This window comes from Chiloscyllium punctatum, chromosome 21 (assembly GCF_047496795.1).
Source record: "Chiloscyllium punctatum isolate Juve2018m chromosome 21, sChiPun1.3, whole genome shotgun sequence".
NCBI classification, from domain to species: domain Eukaryota; kingdom Metazoa; phylum Chordata; class Chondrichthyes; order Orectolobiformes; family Hemiscylliidae; genus Chiloscyllium; species Chiloscyllium punctatum.
The window spans coordinates 9,240,611-9,255,901 of NC_092759.1; the positions used below are offsets into that span (position 1 = coordinate 9,240,611).

Here is a 15,291-nt window from a genome sequence, read left to right on the forward strand (position 1 = left end):
CTCCATTGCAGTGACTCTTGGTGGGATCCTCAACTACGCAAGGCAACAGATAGAAACATAGAATAAAGGCGGCCATTTAGCCCTTTGAGCCTACTCTGCTGTTCAATACACGTGAGAATGTGCAAACTCCACACACAGTTGCCCGAGGTGGGAATTGAACACAGGTCTCTGGCGCTGTGAGGCAGCAGTACTCACCACTGTGCGATCGTGCTGCCCACTGCTCCCATTTAACAATGATCAAGAACCAAGGGGGCTCAGGTGAAACAAGCAAACCCTCATTAGAAAAATCAATGTTTTCATACAGCAATTGGTTAAGGTCTTGAATGCATTGCCTGAGGGTGAAGTGGGGGCAGGTTCAATTAACGCATCCAAGGTGATGGTAGATGGTTATTTGAACGGGATGAATATGCAGGGTTACAGGGAGAGGAAGTAGGTAAATGGCACGATGTGAAGTGCTCATTCCTCGTGCAATGGGCAAGGATATTGCACAGTCTCTTCTCATGTTCCCCAGTGAGGGCAGGTTTAGCAGCCCCGAAAGACGAATTACTGGATCCATGTTAATTTCAATCCCCAGAATGTCTCTTTAACTCCCTTACTATAGTACTCTTTGGATCCTGCAACAATGTGTGGGAGTGCCGAGATTGATTTTACATTCAGGACATTCTGGTGACACTCCTCTCTTAAACTTAGCTAGCCTTTCTGGTGCCTGTGTAAGATCTTCAATTGCACAGCCTGTGCTCTGTTACAGCCTGAGATTTTCCTTACATTCCCCAGTATCTTCCCATATCGCCGGTGAAACGTCCTGTCCTAACTCTTGGTTCCACGTCATACAGAGTCCTTCCACATCCCCCATCGCAGGGCCTTTCTGTAAATGATAGAAAGTGCGAAGTGAAAGAGAACCCGTACACCAAAACCATCTATTTTTTTATTCATCCACAGTATGTGCACATCCTGGCCAGGCCAGAACCTATTGCCCATCTCTCAATTGCCCAGGGCCCATTTGAGAGTCAACCACATTGCTGTGGTTCTGGAGTCATTTGTAGGCCACAGGCCAAGTAAGGCTGGCAGATTTCCTTCCCTGAAGAGTGTTGATGAACCAGATGAGATTTTCCAACATTTGGCAATGTTTTCATTTTCATCATTACACTCTTAATCTGCCAGGACAGGATTAGAACTCAAATGGGTCCCCAGAACATTAACTCTGTCTTTGCATTAATAGGTCCAGTCATAACACCACTAGACCATTGCCTCCATCAGTGGACTAGTATTAAGGGAGCACTACACTGTCAGAGGGTCAGTGCTGAGGAATGCTGCACTGTCAGAGGGTCAGCGCTGAGGGAGTGCTGCACTGTCAGAGGGTCAGTACTGAGGGAGTGCCGCACTGTCAGATGGTCAATGCTGAGGTAATGCTGCACTGTCAGAGGGTCAGTGCTGAGGGAGTGCTGCACTGTCAGAGGGTCAGTGCTGAGGGAGTGCCGCACTGTCAGAGGGTCATTGCTGAGGGAGTGCCACACAGTCAGAGGGTCAGTGCTGAGGGAGTGCCACACTGTCAGAGGGTCAGTGCTGAGGGAGTGCCACACTGTCAGAGGATCAGTACTGAGGGAGTCCTGCACTGTCAGAGGGTCAGTGCTGAGGGAGAGCCGCACTGTCAGAGGGTCAGTACTGAGGGAGTGGGCACTGTCCGAGGGTCAGTACTGAGGGAGTGCCGCACTGTCAGAGGGTCAGTGCTGAGGGAGTGCCGCACTGTCAGAGGGTCAGTGCTGAGGGAGTGCCGCACTGTCAGAGGGTCAGTGCTGAGGGAGTGCCGCACTGTCAGAGGGTCAGTGCTGAGGGAGTGCCGCACTGTCTGAGGGTCAGTGCTGAGGGAGTGCCGCACTGTCAGAGGGTCAGTACTGAGGGAGTGGGCACTGTCCGAGGGTCAGTACTGAGGGAGTTCCGCACTGTCAGAGGGTCAGTGCTGAGGGAGTGCCGCACTGTCAGAGGGTCAGTACTGAGGGAGTGGGCACTGTCCGAGGGTCAGTACTGAGGGAGTGCCGCACTGTCAGAGGGTCAGTGCTGAGGGGGTGGCGCACTGTCAGAGGGTCACTGCTGGGGGAGTGCCGCACTGTCAGAGGGTCAGTGCTGAGGGAGTGCCGCACTGTCAGAGGGTCAGTGCTGAGGGAGTGCGCACTGTCTGAGGGTCAGTGCTGAGGGAGTGCCGCACTGTCAGAGGGTCAGTACTGAGGGAGTGGGCACTGTCCGAGGGTCAGTACTGAGGGAGTGCCGCACTGTCAGAGGGTCAGTGCTGAGGGAGTGCCGCACTGTCAGAGGGTCAGTACTGAGGGAGTGGGCACTGTCCGAGGGTCAGTACTGAGGGAGTGCCGCACTGTCAGAGGGTCAGTGCTGAGGGAGTGCCGCACTGTCAGAGGGTCACTGCTGGGGGAGTGCTGCACTGTCAGAGGGTCAGTACTGAGGGAATGCTGCACCGTCAGAGGGTCAGTACTGAGGGAGTGCTGCACTGTCAGAGGGTCAGTACTGAGGGAGTGCCGCACTGTCAGAGGGTCAGTACTGAGGGAGTGCCGCACTGTCAGAGGGTCAGTGCTGAGGGAATGCTGCACCATCAGAGGGTCAGTGCTGAGGGAGTGCCGCACTGTCAGAGGGTCAGTGCTGAGGGAGTGCCGCACTGTCAGAGGGTCAGTGCTGAGGGAGTGCTGCACTGTCGGAGGGTCAGTGCTGAGGGAGTGCCGCACTGTCAGAGGATCAGTACTGTGGGAGTGCTGCACTGTCAGAGGGTCAGTGCTGAGGGAGTGCTGCAGTGTCAGAGGGTTAGTGCTGAGGGAGAGCCGCACTGTCAGAGGGTCTGTGCTGATGGAGTGCTGCACTGTCAGAGGGTCAGTGCTGATGGAGTGCCGCACTGTCAGAGGGTCAGTACTGTGGGAGTGCTGCACTGTCAGAGGGTCAGTGCTGAGGGAGTGCTGCAGTGTCAGAGGATCAGTACTGAGGGAGTGCTGCAGTGTCAGAGGGTCAGTGCTGAGGGAGAGCCGCACTGTCAGAGGGTCAGTGCTGAGGGAGTGCTGCACTGTCAGAGGGTCAGTGCTGGGGGAGTGCTGCACTGTCAGAGGGTCAGTACTGAGGGAGTGCCGCACTGTCAGAGGGTCAGTGCTGAAGGAATGCTGCACTGTCAGAGGGTCAGTACTAAGGGAGCTCTGCACTGTCGGAGGGTCAGTGCTGAGGGAGTGCCGCACTGTCAGAGGGTCAGTGCTGAAGGAGTGCTGCACTGTCAGAGGGTCAGTGCTGATGGAGTGCTGCACTGTCAGAGGGTCAGTGCTGAGGGAGTGCTGCACCGTCAGAGGGTCAGTGCTGAGGGAGTGCCGCACTGTCAGAGGGTCAGTGCTGAGGGAGTGCTGCACTGTGAGAGGGTCAGTGCTGATGGAGTGCTGCACTGTCAGAGGGTCAGTGCTGAGGGAGTGCTGCACCGTCAGAGGGTCAGTGCTGAGGGAGTGCCGCACTGTCAGAGGGTCAGTGCTGAGGGAATGCTGCACCATCAGAGGGTCAGTGCTGAGGGAGTGGGCACTGTCAGAGGGTCAGTGCTGAGGGAGTGCCGCACTGTCGGAGGGTCAGTGCTGAGGGAATGCTGCACCGTCAGAGGGTCAGTGCTGAGGGAGCACTACATTGCCGGAGGGTCAGTGCTGAGGGAGCACTACATTGCCGGAGGGTCAGTACTCAGGGATCCCTGCACTCTCAGAGGTGCCATTTTGCAGTTGAGATGTTAACCTCAGAAATTGTCAAAGATCCCAGGGGTGCTAATGCTCAATCTGCTTCCCCTGATGACCCTCAACTAATACCAACTGATGGGGAGAAAAACAGCCGTGATCTCACTGGAGTTGCTGCATATTTGCTGCCTGTGTGTTGGCTGCTACTTTTCATTGGTTATATATTGGCATACTTCATTGACAGTAAAGTTCTCTGGGATGTCTTTAGGTGTGTCTGCTTGTGCCCTGGTCACATCTTCTGGTTTTAATTAATTGCACACCAGATGTTTAAAGGTGTTTGTGTTCACTACAGCTTGCCCAGTTTGAACACCGTCTCCTTTCAAATTTAAATTACCTATGATTAATGTCTCATGTCCCTCGCAAAATTAATGTAGTACAAGCAGTGCCCACTAGAGGCAGCACAACATTAACAAAAGGGAAGGGTTGGGAAAGGCGGTGGTGATAACTTCAAATGGAGTTGGAGGGGAAGAATATATCAAAAGATTTGGAACGATAGAAACCTAGAGTGTGAAAACAGGCCACACCAACCCTCCAAAGAGTAACCCACCCAGACCTGTTTCTCCTGACTAACACACCTACCCTAAACATCTCTGATCACTATGGGGCAATTAAGCATTGCCAATCCACCCTAACCTATACATCTTTGGACTGTGGGAGGAAACTAGAGCACCAAGAGAAAGCCCACGCAGACACGGGGAGAATGTGCAAACTCCACACAGACAGTTGCCTGAGGTGGGAATCGAACCCAGGTCCCTGGTGCTGTGCGGCAGCAATGCTAACCACTTCGCCTGATTCTCCAGTGTAACTGTGAAGGTGGCCCAGAGGAACACTGATTACAGTGATTGTTTCCTTGCCCTTTACGGTGAGCAGTACAATATGTAAAACTCCCTCCACTGAAAACAGACTAGACTCACTCATCAAGGGGTTCTTTGTGGGATCTTACTGTGCACAATCTCCCTGAGCTGCTGAACTGAAGGTGGCTGCAAACTGCATGTTCTTAGGTTTTGAGAAATGCTGTCAGACACCAACTCCTGTGCATTCTAAACAGTGTGGGTGAGCTCTGATGACACAGCCTGTTCCAACCATACTGAGCACTGGGAATTTCCTGGGTTGTGGGCAGTAGGTGCAGTTGTTCGGTGAGCCACACCCAGAGAGATGTAAACTGACATTGCGTTCTCTAATTCCAGTCAAAAGAAATCTCAGTCCTGGGATGAAATGAACATATTGTCCACGTACAAACCTCCAGGAAAGGACTATGGACTCATGAACATTGATGAACCTAAAACTCCTTATAGGTAATACGGCCTGCTTGGAATATAGTGAACATTTACAGATTCCATTGTTTGATATTGATTTAAGCTGATGCTGCTATTGGACAAGCCAGATCCTACAATTAAACCTGACTTACAGTCATAGAGTTGTACAGCATGGAAACAGACCCTTCGGTCCAACTCATCGATGCTGACCACAAATCCTTCATTAATCTAATCCCATTTGCCAGCACTTGGCCCATATCACTCTAAACCCTTCCTATTCATGTACCCATCCAGATGCCTTTTAAGTGCTATAATTTTACCAGCCTCCACCACTTCCTCTGGCAAAAGTGAGGACTGCAGATGCTGGAAATCAGAGTCTAGGTTAGAATGGTGCTGGAAAAGCACAGCAGGTCAGGCAGCAGCCGAGGAGCAGGAGAATCAACGTTTCGGGCAAAAGCCCTTCATTAGACCTGAAGCTTCAGTCCTGATGAAGGGCTTTTGCCCGAAACATCAATTTTCCTGCTTCTCGGATGCTGCCTGACCTGCTGTGTTTTTCCAGCACCATTCTAATCTAGACCCCCACTTCCTCTGGCAGATCATTCCATACATGCACCACCCTCTGTGTGAAAAGGTTGCCCCTTAGGTCCCTTTTAATGCATTCCCCTCTCACCTTAAGCCTTTGCCCTTTAGTTTTGGATTCTCCTACCGTTGGAGAAAAGGGTAATTGACTGATCACTCTATCCATGCCCCTGATGATTTTAGGAACCTCTGTAAGGTTTCTATCAGCTTCTGAGGCCCCAGGGAAAACAGCGTCAGCCTATCCAGCCTTTCCCTCTAGCTCAAACCCAGTAACATCCTTGTAAATCTTTTCTGAACCCTTTCAACTTTAACAACAATCTTTCCTATAGCAGTGAGACCAGAATTGAATGCAGTATTCCAAAAGTGGCCGAACCAAATGCCCTGTACATCATGACCTCCCAACTCCCATACTCAATGCACTGACCAATAAAGATAGAGAAACATTGAGATAGGAGCAGGAGGAGGCCATTCAGCCCTTCAAGCCTGCTCCACCATTCATCACAATTATGGCCAATCACCCAACTCAATAGCCTAATCCTGCTTTCTCCCCATAACCTTTGATCCCATTTGCCCCAAGTGCTATATCTCGCTGTCTCTGGATTGCACTCAATGTTTTGGCATCATTCCTGTGGTAATGAATTCTATTGGCTCACCGCTGTTTGGGTGAAGAAATGTCTCCTCACCTCAAGGCTGAATGGTCCACACCGAATCTTCAGACTATAATACCTAGTTCTGGACACCCCCACCATCGGGAACATCCTCCCTCCATCTACCCTGTCCAGCCCTGTTAGAATGTTATAATTCTCTATGAGATGGCCCTCACGTATCTGAACTCCTGTGAAAACAATCCTAACCTGGTGAATCTCTCCTCATACGTCAGCCCTACCGTCCCCGGAATCAGCCTGGGAAACCTTCACTGCACACTTCCTCAAGAGCAAGAGCATCCTTCCTCAGAAAAGGAGACCAAACCTGCCCGCAATATTCTCAGTGTGGCCTCACCAAGGCCCTGTATAACTGCAGCAGCACATCCCTCTGCTCCTGTACTCGAAACCTCTCGCAATGAAGGCCAACATACCATTTGCCTTCCTTACCGCATGCTTCCCTTCAGTGAGTGGTACACAAGGACACCCAGATCCCACTGCACACTCTCCTCTCCCAATTTACACCCATTCAGATATTAGTCTCCCTTCTTGTTTTTGCTTGCAGAGTGAATAATCTCACATTTGTCCGAATTACGCTGCATCTGCCATTGATGTGCCTACTCACCCAAAGTGTCATACTGAAGGATCTCTGCATCCTCATCCCAGTTCATCCTCCCACCCAACTTGGTGTCATCTACAAATGTTAGATTTCGTTCCCCCATCCAAATCATTAATATATATTGTAAATAACAGGTAATGTCCTGTACAGCTCCCGACCTGTGTACTCAATGCTCTGTCCAATAAAGGAAAGCATAGCAAACGCCTCCTTCACTATCCTATCTACCTGCGACTCCACTTTCAAGGAGCTATGAACCTGCACTCCAAGGTCTCTTTGTTCAGCAACACTCCCCAGGAGTGTATATACCTTACCTGATATTTCTCAATGTCCTTCTGAAGTTCACCCTTGTCCCTGTCACGGTTTGTATTGTTCTGCAGCAGTATGTGGTGAGATCTCAAAGATATCAGTTTCAGGATTTGTGTGCGAATGTGTCAAATGATGTACAAATGCTAACGTCCATTTGCGCCCACCCCTGTCAGATACGACATTGACGATGAGGCAGGGAGCAGCTCCAATCCCACTTTCTCCATGGAGGAGTTAGCAGCAAGGTGCGGTAGACGACATTTCTCTGCTGAAATTATTCCCTGTTTGCGGCCAGATTGATGAGACGGTGTGTTGAAGCACGGAGCTTGGGAGGGAGGGCGTGACTGGGTGGGTCGCGGGGTACGGTTTGGTTTGGTGGGGTGAGGGTGGGGTTAGAGTGAGGTAGGATGCAGATCCTCTCCCTTGCCGTGACGTTTGCACTCACAGTTCTTAACAGACGCGGTGGGGGTGGGGGTGGGGGTGGGCGGGGTGGGTGGGGAGGGGGGTGAACCCGCGGAGGCAGTCTGGATGATTCACCCTCACCCTCTTCCACCTCCCAGTTACCTTCGCTAACTCTACCCAGGATGATGGTGAACCTTCAGAGACTGCTCACAAAACAATGTTAATGCTGGCAGACTGTAAGCACCCAGTCCAGTGCTCTTGTTAGGAGAATATGACTCAGAAGCTGAAGACGGTTGACCAAGTCGGCCAATAAGAGCTCAGTTGATCTTATTACTGTGCTCCACCACCTGCTACTGATGACCTTTCACCCCCTTCGGTCCAGAATATAGTCAAACACTCTGCTTCCACCTCCTTTGCTAGAGGGAATTGCAAAGCCTCATGCCACGTTTCCTCTCTGATTTGTCTTAAATGAACAACCCTTTGTTTTTAAAACACGAGCTCTAGTTCTGGAATTCCCACACCCTCTCCATAACTATTTTGTCAAGCTCCCTCAGGAAACTTTACTGATTTTAATCAAGTCATGTGTCACATTCCAAAACCCCAGCAGACACAAGCCCACCCAGCCCATGGGACAACCCACCTATTCCAGGGATTAATCCCAGTAGACCTTCTCTGAATTGTCCCCAATCCTTCCTGAAGGAAGATTATAATCTCGGGATTACTCCCTGTGCCATGTGCTAGTGAGGCCAGATAGAGGAAGCTAATACGGTTGAGTGTGTGGATCAAGAGTTGGTATAGGAGGGAAGGATTCAAATGTCTGAATCATTGGGATCTCTTCCAGGGCAAGTGCGAATGGTACAAGATGGCACCGAAATTGGATGGGCACCGATATCATTGCTGGCCATTGCTGCTCGAGAAGGGGGTGGGAACCAGGCAAAAGATGCTGGAGATTAGAGTCTAGATTAGAGTGGTGCTGGAAAAACACAGCAGGTCAGGCAGCATCCGAGGAGCAGGAAAATCGATGTTTCGGGCAAATGCTGTTCATCAGGAGTGGGGTAGGAACCAGAGCAGTAGGTCAATGTTTAGAGTGAAGAGAAGGGACGCGCTAAATCAAGGAACTTTAATAGAAAGATCAGGCAGGGCTAAGCCAATCAACATGGCGGGACTAGTGGTCTGAAGTGTATTTATTTAAATGCAAGGACCAGTACAGGTAAGGTGGAGGAGCTTGGTACTTGAGATTATGAAATGGTTGCCTTTACAGAAACTTGGTTGAGAATAGGGCAGGAGAAAGTGAGGGCTGCAGCTGCTGGAGATCAGAGCTGAAAAATGTGTTGCTGGAAAAGCGCAGCAGGTCAGGCAGCATCCAAGGAGCAGGAGAATCCACGTTTCGGGCATCAGCCCTTCTTCCTGAAACGTCGATTCTCCTGCTCCTTGGATGCTGCCTGACCTGCTGCGCTTTTCCAGCAACACATTTTCAGCTGAGAATAGGGCAGGACTGACAGCTTTAGTTTAGATATTTAGATATTTGGGCGGCACGGTGGCACAGTGGTTAGCACTGCTGTCTCACAGCGCCAGAGACCCGGGTTCAATTCCCGCCTCAGGCGATTGACTGTGTGGAGTTTGCACATTCTCCCCGTGTCTGCGTGGGTTTCCTCCGGGTGCTCCAGTTTCCTCCCACAGTCCAAAGATGTGCAGGGCAGGTGAATTGGCCCTGCTAAATTGTCCGTAGCGTTAGGTTAGGGGTATGGGTGGGTTGCGCTTCGGCGGGGCGGTGTGGACTTGTTGGGCCGAAGGGCCTGTTTCCACACTGTAAGTAATCTAATCTAATAAAGAGGGGTGTAAAAGGGGTTGGGGGAGATGGATTACTGATTATGGAGAATATCACAGCCGTGACTAAGAGAGGACACCTTCAAGACAAATGGGTCAAAGTTAGGAATAAGAAATGTGTAAGCATTATGATGGGAATATCCTATCGTCCTCCAAGTAGCCAACAGGAAATGACAGAACAGATATGTAAGCAGATCATGGAAAGATGGAAAAGCTATACAGTTGTGGGCAGCGGGGGATTTTAATTTCCTCAATATTTACTGAGGGTCAGGGTTTAGATGGGGCAGAATTTGTTCAGTGCATCCAGGAGGGATACAAAATGTATCCAACTAGGGAAGGGGCCAGGCAAGTGGCCTTGTATTAGGAAATGAGCCTAGCCAAGTGATGGAAGTTTCATGAGGGAGCATTTTGGGTACTATGTAAGCTTTAAGATAGTTATGGAGAAGGCTAATGCTATCCTCCTGTGAAAGTGCGAAATTGGGGAAAGTTAATTCCCACAGTATTCGGCAGCAACTTGAAACATTGGACTGTGGACTCCTTTTTGAAGGTATTTGACATGGGAGCCTTTTAAAAACCAGTTGACCAGAGTTCAGGACCTGCACGATCCTGTGAGGATGAAAGACAAGGATGGCAACACTTGGGAAACTTGGATGGCGAGAAGCGTTGTAAGTTTAGTTACAAAGATAAAGGAAGCTGATGTAAGGTTTCGGAAACAGAAATGAAATGAGGACCATAAAGTAAGCAGGAAAAAGGGGTCTTCTTCAGGAGGAAAGTGCTGGAGGTCTTCAAAAACATAAAGGTGGATAAATCTCCGGGACCTGATCAAGTATATCCCAGGGCTTTGTGGGAAGTGGGGGAAGAAATTGCAGGGCCCAGAGCAGAAAAGATATGAGCGGCAATTGTTTTACACAGAGAGTAGTTTGCGTGTGGATCGAAGTGCCAGAGGAAGTCGGGGTGTGGGTACAGTCACAGCACTTAAAAGACATTGAGATAGCTACATGAGATGGAAAGCTGATTGGACACAAAAATGACAGCGGGTGGAGGGTTGTGCTTTGGACTGGAGGCCTATGACCAGCAGAGTTCTGCAGGGATTACTGGGTATGTTTTTGTTTGTCATTTGTATAAATGATTTGGATTAGAACATTGGAGGCATGGTTAGTAAGTTTGAGGGTGACACCAAAATCGGTGATATAGTGGACAGTGAAGAAGGTTATCTAAGATGACAAAGAGATCTTGATCGACTGGGTCAGCGGGCTAAGGAGTGGCAAAAGGAGTTTAATTTGAGGTATTACAGTTTTGTAAAACAAACAAGGGCAGGGCTTATACAATTAATGGTCGGGCCCTGGGTAATGTTGTAGAACAGAGGGACCTAGAGGTTCAGGTACATAATTCTTTTGAAATTTGACCACATATAGATAGGTTGAAATCTTTATGTAAACCTTGAATGAATAAGGAAGGGTTGGGGGAATATGGCCAAAGGCAGGCATATGGAACTAGGTCAGTTTGGTGGCACAGTCAGCGTGGACTAGAGTCATATAGCATGGAAACAGACCCTTTGATCCAACCAGGACACAAGTTGGATGAAAGAACGTGTTTCCATACTGTGTGGGTCTATGACTATGACTCTAAGAAATTAAGAGGATTAGGAGAGGTCATGAGATGTCCTTGGTAAGGAGGATTGAGGAGAATCCTAGGGTAGTTTGTACGTATATTAGGAGGAAGAGGATTACTAGGGAAAGGGTAGGTCCTCTCAAGGACAAAGGAGTGAATTTACGTGTGGAGCCAGAGGAAGTTGGTAAGGTTCTTAGTGAGTATTTCATATTGGTACTCACTAGGGGGCAGGACATGGATGATGGTAAGTTTAGAGTTGAGTTTGTTGATACTCTAATGCATGTCAATATTAAGAAGAAGGTGTCTGGAGAAACATTAAGATCGATAAGTCCCCAGGGCCAGACGGGATCTAAGCCCGGGATACTGATAGAGGCACGGGAGGAGATTGCTGAGGCCTGGACAGAGACCTTTGTATCCTTTATAGCCACAGGCAAGGTCCAAGAGGCCTGGAGAACAGCCAATATTGTTCCTTTGTTCAAGAAGGGCACTGGGGTAATCCAGGAAAGTATAGGCCAGTGAGCTATCTGTAAGTGATAGGGAAAGTATTGCAGAAGATTCTTAGGGATAGGATTTCCTTACATTTGGGGAAGAATGGACCTATTAGGGATAGTCATCATGGCTTTATGAAAGGTGGTCTTGTTACAGAAACTGGATTGAATTTTTTTGAAGAAATGATAAAGACGTTGATGAGGGTAGGGCAGTGGATGTTATCTCCTTGGATTGATAAGGCCCCTCACAGTAGTCTAGTCCTCAAAGTCATAGGGTATGGAATCCATTGTGAATTAGCAAGTTTGATACAAAACTGCCTTGGCCATAGACAATAGAGGGGTAGTTATGGAGTTTTTCCGACTGGAGGTCTGTGACCAGTGGTTTTCCACAAGAATCTGTGTGGGGACCTCTGTTGTTTATAATATATAAATGATGTGGGTGAAAATGTCAGTGGTCGATTCGAAAGTTTGCAGATGTCACCTAAATTTGTTGGAGTTGTAGACAGTGAGGAAGGATATGAAAGGACACAGCAGGATATGGATCAGATGGAAAGTTGGATGGAGAAATGTCAGGTGGAGTTTAATCCAGACAAGTGTGAGGAGATTCATTTTGGGAGGTGAAATGCAAGAGGAAAATATACTAGAAATGGCTGGATCCTTGGGACTATTGATATACAGAGGGACCTTGTCGGCCAAGTCCATACATCCCTGAAAGTGGATAAAGAAGGCACATAGTACACTTGCCTTCATCAGTCAGGGCATTGAATTTTAAAGTTGGCAAGTCATGCTGCAACAATATAAGACATTGCTGAGGTCCCATTCAGAGTAGAGTGTGCAGTTCTGGTCACTATGGGAAGGATGTGGAGGCTTTGGAGAGACTGCAGAAGAGGGTTACCAGAATGTTGCCTGGATTGGAGTATATTAACGACAAGGAGAGGGTGGACAACTTTGGATTGATTTAGTTTGGCTGGACGTTGAGATTGGGGCAGGTTGGAGTGAAATGCTGGAAGTATTAGATTCTCAGGGGCAATGGACAAGAGTTGGACTCTGCTAGGGCAAAATGTCAAATACTATGGGGCATAGGTTTAAGGTGAAAGGCAGAGAATTTATTGGAGGTGTAAACGGAAGGCTTTTTACCGAGAGGGTAGTGGGTGCCTGGAATGCGCTGCAAAGGGGAGGTGGTAGCAGCAGACATGACAGCAAAATAAATGAAGAGGCAGAAAATAGAGGGATATTGTGCATGTGCAGGCAGATGGGGTTAGTTTTGAATAACATCATGGTCAGCACAGGCATGGTGGGCTGAAGGGTCTGCTCCTGTGTTCTAAGGTACACAACTCCAACACAGGGTAATCTTACCAATACCTTGTGTCACTGAAATATAACCTCCCTATTCCTGTGTATTCCACTTCCCTCATAATAAATGAATAAAATTCTATGAGCTTTCCTGATTACTTGCTGTTTCCACATCATAACCTTTTGTGCTGCATGTGTGAGAAAAACCCAGGTCCTTTCTCATCCCAGAGCTCTGAAACCTCACTCCATTTAAGGAATGATTTTTAAATGATTATTCCTGTCAAAAATGACAATTTCACATTTTCCCACATTATGCTCCATTTGCGCTGCCCTTGCTCAATCTGTCTGTCTCCTGCTGTGTCCCCTCACTAACCAGTCCTGAGGGAGGGTCACTTGTCCCGAAACATTAACTCTGATCTCTTTCCACAGGTGCTGCCAGACCTGCTGAGCTTTTCCAGCAATTTCTATTCTCATTTCTGATTTATCGCATCTGTAGTTCTTTCAGTTTTATTTAGCAACTGTACCTTTTGTTCCTTCTTCCAAGTCATTTCTGTAAATTGTAAATACTTGAGGCCCCAGTATCAATGCCTGTGGAACATATCGCATTAAATCTTGCCACCAAAACTGGATCCACTTATGCCCACTCTTTGTTTTCTGCCAACCAGACAATTTTCTCTCTGTGCTAATATTTTTTTTGACTAGATTCCCTGCAGTGTGGGAACAGGCCCTTCGGCCCAACAAGTCCACACCAACCCTCTGAGGAGTAATCCACCCAGTCCCATCCAGGCAAGTGTGAGGTGATTCATTATGGGAGGTGAAATGCAAGAGGAAAATATACTAGAAATGGCTGGATCCTTGGGACTATTGATATACAGATATCAATAGCCTGACTAATGCAATTTAGCAAGGCCAATCCACCCTGACCTGCACATCTTTGGACTGTGGGAGGAAACCGGAGCACCCGGAGGAAACCCACGCAGACACAGGGAGAATGTGCAAACTCCACACAGACAGTCACCTGAGGTGGGAATCAAACCTGGGACCCTGGTGCTGTGAGGCAGCAGTGCTAACCACTGAACCACTGTGCCACCCAATGCATTGCCCCTTTTTACTATGACCTTTCATTTTCCACAATAACCTTGGAACATGGTGCCTTTTCACAATCCAAGTATGGTATTTCTGCCAGTTCCCCTTTACCCACAGAGTAAGTTGCTTCTTCAAAGAACTCTAATGGATTGGTCAAACATGATCCCCCTTCACAAAATCCCATGTAGACTCTGCCAATCTCCCTTGAACTTTCCCAAGTGCCCTGCTGTAGCATTTTCAATAATGCCTTCTCATTTCTCTCCTATGCGCAATGTTGAACTAACTGACCTGGAGCTTCCTACTTTCTGAATCCTTTTAAAATAATGGAGTTAAACTTGCGACTTTTCTAATCGGATGGAACTTTAGAACTGTCGGAACAACCTGCCCTATTATTCAATACAATCGTGATTCATTAAAGACTTTTACCCACCCGATCCCTATAATTCTGTAGGCCTCTCGAAATCTTTCAGTCTTGACTTGAAATATACTCAGAGGCTGAGTCTCCATAGCCCTCTGTGATAGCGAAACCAAAATCACAAGTAAAGACCAAAGTTGAATCCCCCTTATTTTTAAATTATGTCCCGGGTTTTAGACTCTACAACAACGAGAAGCATCTTACCTGCATCATTAATATTTTGCAGGTTGAAATGAAATTACTTTTCATTTTTTTTTAGATTAGATTTCCTACAGTGTGGAAACAGGCCCTTCGGCCCAACCAGTCCACACCGACCCTCCAGATAGTAACCCACCCAGACCTATTTCCCTCTGTCTAATGCACCTAACACTATAGGCAATGTAGCACGGCCGATTCGCCTGACCTGCACATCTTTGGACTGTGGGAGGAGACCAGACCACCTGGAGGAAACCCACACAGACATGGGGAGAATGTGCAAACTCCATTTGCCCGAGGCTGGAATCGAACCTGGGACCCTGGGGCTGTGAGCTAACCACTGAGCCACCGTGCCGCCCTTGAAAGTAGAGAATGTAGCAATCTGTGGCAATAATATCTTCCTCGAAAATAACGAGACCAATACTGCACACACTACACCGGGCGTGGACCAACCAAGCTCTTACACAATTGTACCAAGACTTCACTGCTCCTGTGCTTAAGTCCTCTTGCAGTAAAGACTAACATTCAACTCACCCCCCCAGTAGCTCATTGTACCTGAATGTTAGCCCTTAGTGATTTATCAAAAAGGGCACCTTGGTCCCTTGCCACTTTTGTAGTGAATTTCAGAACATTAATAGCAATGCACCACCTTTTACAGTTGCTCTTTCTCTGAAGACAGTTGGATGTGGCTCATCAGGACCAAGGGGCTTTTCAGAAACAGTTCCAACAAATTTACTCAGTCCCACTTCTCAGGTGACTGTAATGGCCTTGAGTCCTCCCCTCTCCCATTTCCTGTCATACAGGTATTTCTCCAATGTTATGTT

At 48.3% G+C, this 15,291-nt stretch overlaps 1 protein-coding gene across 1 annotated transcript in view; it reads left to right on the forward strand.

The window, feature by feature from the left end:
- LOC140492443 (protein phosphatase inhibitor 2-like) overlaps positions 1-15,291 on the forward strand; it is a 102,340-nt gene that overhangs the window by 378 nt on the left and 86,671 nt on the right. Inside the window, exons 2-3 of the mRNA XM_072591333.1 lie at positions 4,940-5,047; positions 7,327-7,395. Of these exons, the coding sequence (XP_072447434.1) occupies positions 4,940-5,047; positions 7,327-7,395 (177 nt within the window). The remainder of the gene's footprint in view (positions 1-4,939; positions 5,048-7,326; positions 7,396-15,291) is intronic.